This window comes from Oncorhynchus mykiss, chromosome 8, assembly GCF_013265735.2.
Source record: "Oncorhynchus mykiss isolate Arlee chromosome 8, USDA_OmykA_1.1, whole genome shotgun sequence".
Taxonomy (NCBI): domain Eukaryota; kingdom Metazoa; phylum Chordata; class Actinopteri; order Salmoniformes; family Salmonidae; genus Oncorhynchus; species Oncorhynchus mykiss.
In genome coordinates this window covers 14,401,329-14,407,328 of record NC_048572.1, presented here as the reverse complement: position 1 = coordinate 14,407,328, position 6,000 = coordinate 14,401,329, and the positions used below count along the sequence as shown (strand labels likewise).

At 47.0% G+C, this 6,000-nt stretch overlaps 1 protein-coding gene across 2 annotated transcripts in view; it reads left to right on the top strand.

Annotated features, from left to right (window-relative positions):
* The window catches only part of LOC110529444 (membrane-bound O-acyltransferase domain-containing protein 2), a 75,119-nt gene that overhangs the window by 63,801 nt on the left and 5,318 nt on the right, over window positions 1–6,000 (top strand). For both annotated transcript variants that reach the window (XR_005052780.1, XM_036984827.1), the window contains exons 6-7: window positions 3,758–3,812; window positions 5,615–5,801. Coding sequence is in view for 1 of the 2 variants with exons in the window: in XM_036984827.1 (XP_036840722.1) it covers window positions 3,758–3,812; window positions 5,615–5,801 (242 nt within the window). In the remaining variant the exon portion in view is untranslated. The remainder of the gene's footprint in view (window positions 1–3,757; window positions 3,813–5,614; window positions 5,802–6,000) is intronic.

The window sequence follows — 6,000 nt, the reverse complement described above, 5'->3', positions numbered from 1 at the left end:
TTTGGATTAGTCACATGTCTTCCTCTGAAGTCAGATGGATGAAAAGGAAGGAAACTTTAGTAACATGGGATATTCCTCACATCACAATGCCCACATGGCTGGAGTATCTCACATACCATCTCTATTTTTCCATAGAGATGTGGAGGAGTTGGATCACAAGGTTGTATTGTCACACGGTGACTTGCTCTGGAACAGTGTTTCCCACCTCGAGTCCTCCAGTAGACCCCAACAACCTTTTCCTTGTAGCCTCGGACAAACACAGCTGATTCAACTCATTGAGGGCTTGATGATTTGTTGACAAGTTGCATCCGGTGTGGGGAAAACTGGAGGACTGGAGTTGGGAACCACTGGTCTGACGTGATGCTCCAAGCTGCATTCCTTGATCCTGTTGGATCCCCTGTGGTGCCTCTCTCTCCCTCCCGCCTTTTTCCCCATCCTCCTCCTACGTTACATTGCATTACACCTATTATTCTTGAACCCCGCGCTACATTCTCCTATCTACAAGTAACTGCCAAAATGAAAGAAACACCAACATAAATTGTCTTAATAGGGCGTTGGGCCACCATGAGCCAGAACAGCATCAATGGCATAGATTCTACAAGTGTCTGGAACTCTATCGGAGGGATGCGACACCATTCTTCCATGACAAATTCCATCATTGAGTGTTTTGTTGATGGTGGTGGAAAACGCCGTCTCAGGCACTGCTCCAGTCTTCCAGAAGTGTTCAACTGGGTTGAGGGTGATATGGTGACTGAGACGACCATGGCACATGGTTTACATTGTTTTCATGCTCATTAAACCATTCAGTGATCACTCGTTCCCTGTGGATGGAGATATTGTCATCCTATTGGAGCAGAGCCATGGTAGAAAAAATAATAGCCAAAAGAATGGCCTGCTCAGCATTTTTATACATGACACTAAGCTGGGAAGTGAATTGCTTAATTATCTCAGGAACAACATCTATGTGGAAGCACCTGCTTTTAATGTACTTTGAATCCCTAATTTACTCAAGTGTTTGCATTATTTTGGCAGTTACCTGTATCCATGTACAGTATGTATGTAAACTCAGCAAAAAAATAAACGTCCTCTCACTGTCAACTGCATTTATTTTCAGCAAACTTAACATGTGTAAATATTTGTATCAACATAAGATTCAACAACTGAGACATAAACTGAACAAGTTCCACAGACATGTGACTAACAGAAATGGAATAATGTGTCCCTGAACAAAGGGGGGCTCTAAATAAAAAGTAACAGTCAGTATCTGGTGTGGCCACCAGCTGCATTAAGTACTGCAGTGCATTTCCTCCTCATGGACTGCACCAGATTTGCCAGTTATTGCTGTGAGATGTTACCCCACTCTTCCACCAAGGCACCTGTAAGTTCCCAGACATTTCTGGGGGGAATGGCCCTAGGCCTCACCCGCCGATCCAACAGGTCCCAGACGTGCTCAATGGGATTGAGATCCGGGCTCTTCGCTGGCCATTGCAGAACACTGACATTCCTGTCTTGCAAGAAATCACGCACAGAACGAGCAGTATGGCTGGTGGCATTATCATGCTAGAGGGTCATGTCAGGATGGGCCTGCAGGAAGGGTACCACATGAGGGAGGAGGATGTCTTCCCTGTAACGCACAGCATTGAGATTGCCTGCAATGACAACAAGCTCAGTCCATTGATGCTGTGACACACCGCCCCAGACCATGATGGACCCTCCACCTCCAAATCGATCCCGCTCCAAGGTACAAGCCTTGGTGTAACGCTAATTTTTTCAACGATAAACGCAAATCCGACCATCACCCCTGGTGAGACAAAAACGCGACTTGTCAGTGAAGAGCACTTTTTGCCAGTCCTGTCTGGTCCAGCGACGGTGGGTTTGTGCCCATAGGCGACGTTGTTGCTGGTGATGTCTGGTGAGGACCTGCCTTACAAAAGGCCTACAAGCCCTCAGTCCAGCCTCTCTCAGCCTACTGCGGACAGTCTGAGCACTGATGGAGGGATTGTGTGTTCCTGGTGTAACTCGGGCAGTTGTTGCCATCCTGTACCTGTCCCGCAGGTGTGATGTTCGAATGTACCGATCCTGTGCAGGTGTTGTTACACGTGGTCTGCCACTGCGAGGACGATCAGCTGTCCATCCTGTCTCCCTGTAGCACTGTCTTAGGCGTCTCACAGTACGGACATTGCCATTTATTGCCCTGGCCACATCTGCAGTCCTCATGCCTCCTTGCAGCATGCCTAAGGCACGTTCACACAGATGAGCATGGACCCTGGGCATCTTTCTTAAGGGGGTTTTCTGTAGTCAGCAGAAAGGACTCTTTAGTGTCCTAAGTTTTCATAACTGTGACCTTAATTGCCTACCGTCTGTAAGCTGTTAGTGTCTTAACGACCGTTCCACAGGTGCATGTTCATTAATTGTTTATGGTTCAGTGAACAAGTATGGGAAACGGTGTTTAAACGCTTTACAATGAAGATCTGTGGAGTTATTTGGATTTTTACAAATTATCTTTGAAAGACAGGGTCCTTTGGTGTGTGTGTGTGTGTGTGACACACACACACTGCTCCCAGGCTGCATTCACCTAGGTGAAGGCCTGTGACAGTTGCTAGGGACATCTAGCCTGATCCCAGATCTGTTTGTGCTGTCTTGCCAACTAGCAAGTGTTATGGGACATCCTGATTGGCCAGTGTTTTACTGTGTTCCCTGTATGGGACATTGTGGTTGGCCTGTGTTTTACTGTGTTCCCTGTATGGGACATTGTGGTTGGCCTGTGTTTTACTGTGTTCCCTGTATGGGACATCCTGATTGGCCAGTGTTTTACTGTGTTCCCTTGGCCTGTGTTTGAGTCTTCCCTTGGTACCTGTTCGATCTAACAACACAGAAAGGTCTGTTTGAGATCCAAACTAAAGGTGGATGAAATGACCTCGTGTTTGGGAATGGAATTGTCCTCGTTTGTTTAGGATCAGAAGAGGAGAGTGAATGTGTAAAAGCATTCTGGAATGTGTTCTTTCTGACCTTCTTTAGCAGTCACTCATGTGGTCTTGTAGTCTGTCCTTGTGTCAAACAAAACCAAACAGTCATTAACACCCTGACCCCGTTCTCATTGTTTAGGGAGGCTGAGTTATGCCCTACTGTGTTGTTCGTTATTGAGCCTGTTAATGGAGCCAGATTTGAGGAGTCGGTGCCGCCCAGTATTGGTGTTGGCACCTCTCCTCTCCTCCAGTCCCCAGCAGGCATTAGGCTGTAATGTGAGCTGATTAGCTGTGCTAATCTTGTTATCAGCATAATGGCCGCCATAAACAACACAGAATTATTCAGCCTGTTTCACTCCGTTCGCCTCGTCCCCGGTGTGCGGGACAAGACAAAGCGCTGCGGCGTGGAGGCGGGGTTGGTGAGACAACAGGGACGCGCACTTCCTGGAAGTCAATTTATCGTCCTTTAATTAGCCCATAGATCAGCCGGGACCTGCAGAGAGTGAGAAAGAGAGACCACAGGGATGTAATGGATATCATTACCCACACAGGACAGTCACAGGAGAGGACAAGACACGACTGAGTTCTCAGACCACTGCCTCTCTCTGGGACAGAGGCAGGGAATGGTGGCCTCACCCTTGTAAACCATGTACTGTAGACTGTTATGACACGTTGTTTTCATTCCATTCCATTGCAAAGTCAGTATCTTTGAATGAACTTTGAAACCAAACCCCCCTGATCAAAAGCAAGCATTTACATATGTGTTCTTCTTTACCTCCCTCCCCCAACAGGAATGTGCCGGAAAGAGGAACAGCTGACCCCAAATCAGAAGGTCCTGGCTATAAGGTATGTTTTACAGGTATGTTTTAGTTATTTTGAGTAGAAAATTGCCGCTTCCTGTATGAGCCTGTGAGGACGGTATAATTGGCTCTCTAGTCTGGGGGATGACAATACCCCCTTCCACAGGGCACGAGTGGTCACTGAATGGTTTGTTAGGGTTGGGACAGCATTCCACAGGCCACAATCAACAACCTGATCAACGCTATACGAAGGAGATATGTCGCGCCGCAATAGGCAAATAGTGGTCACACCAGATGCCGACTAGCCCCATAGCCATGGTGTGCACAACATTTGGGAGAAATATGCTTTTTGTTTGTATGGGAAAAAAAATTGAATCTTTTATATCAGCTCATGAAACATGGGACCAAAACTTTACATGTTACATTTATACTTTTGTTCAGTGTATTGTTATTTCTCTGGAGAGAGGGGAGATATGCTTTGGGGATTCTAACTATGCATGTATCACAGTCTGTACTGTCACTGTAATTACTGTCGTGACTGTTGTGATTGTCTGTGAGAGACCGTTTCTTTGTGTCACAGCCCTTACTGTCACTGTGTTGTGATGGTCTGTGTGTTACAGCCCTTACTGTGTTGTGATGGTCTGTGTGTTACAGCCCTTACTATCACTGTGTTGTGATGGTCTGTGTGTTACAGCCCTTACTGTCACTGTGTTGTGATAGTCTGTGTGTTACATCCCTCACTGTCACTGTGTTGTGATGGTCTGTATGTCACAGCCCTTACTGTCACTGGGTTGTGATGGTCTGTGTGTCACAGCCCTTACTGTAACTGTTGTGATGGTCTGTGTGTCACAGCCCTTACTGTCACTGTGTTGTGATGGTCTGTGTGTTACAGCCCTTACTGTCACTGTGTTGTGATGGTCTGTGTGTCACAGCCCTTACTGTCACTGTGTTGTGATGGTCTGTGTGTCACAGCCCTTACTGTCACTGTGTTGTGATGGTCTGTGTGTCACAGCCCTTACTGTCACTGTGTTGTGATGGTCTGTGTGTTACAGCCCTTACTGTCACTGTGTTGTGATGGTCTGTGTGTCACAGCCCTTACTGTCACTGTGTTGTGATGGTCTGTGTGTCACAGCCCTTACTGTCACTGTGTTGTGATGGTCTGTGTGTCACAGCCCTTACTGTCACTGTGTTGTGATGGTCTGTGTGTCACAGCCCTTACTGTAACTGTGTTGTGATGGTCTGTGTGTCACAGCCCTTACTGTCACTGTGTTGTGATGGTCTGTGTGTCACAGCCCTTACTGTCACTGTGTTGTGATGGTCTGTGTGTCACAGCCCTTACTGTCACTGTGTTGTGATGGTCTGTGTGTTACAGCCCTTACTGTAACTGTGTTGTGATGGTCTGTGTGTTACAGCCCTTACTGTCACTGTGTTGTGTGGGTCTGTGTGTCACAGCCCTTACTGTAACTGTGTTTTTCCTAGCCACCGTGCTTCTTCACCTGCATTGCTTGCTGTTTGGGGTTTTAGGCTGGGTTTCTGTACAGCACTTTGAGATATCAGCTGATGTACGAAGGGCTATATAAAATAAATTTGATTGAAATTTGATTGAACTGTGTTGTGATGGTCTGTGTGTCACAGCCCTTACTGTCACTGTGTTGTGATGGTCTGTGTGCCACAGCCCTTACTGTCACTGTGTTGTGATGGTCTGTGTGTCACAGCCCTTACTGTCACTGTGTTGTGATGGTCTGTGTGTCACAGCCCTTACTGTAACTGTTGTGATGGTCTGTGTGCCACAGCCCTTACTGTCACTGTGTTGTGATGGTCTGTGTGTCTCCTCCACCTCCCCTGCAGGAGGATGCCCAGTCTGCTGGAGTACTTCAGCTATAACTGTAACTTTATGGGAATACTGGCTGGCCCCACCTCCTCCTACAACGATTACATCGCCTTCATCGAGGGCACGCCCTGCCGTCGCAGTAAAGACCACCAGACCAATGGGAAGACCAACGGCAGACACAAACAGACTGACCCCTCCCCAAACGTAAGCACTGGTATCAAATGCCACTATGATTTTTGGAAAGTTACCAACTCGGCAGCATTTTCATGCCACGTTACTCTCAATGATTGTCTGGAACTTTCTAAGACAGTAAAGCATTTCTGTGTAGTAAATGCACAGTATTCCCTAGACACTATTCATTGTTCACTGAATGAACAGCAACATGGCTGTCTTTTGACTTCCT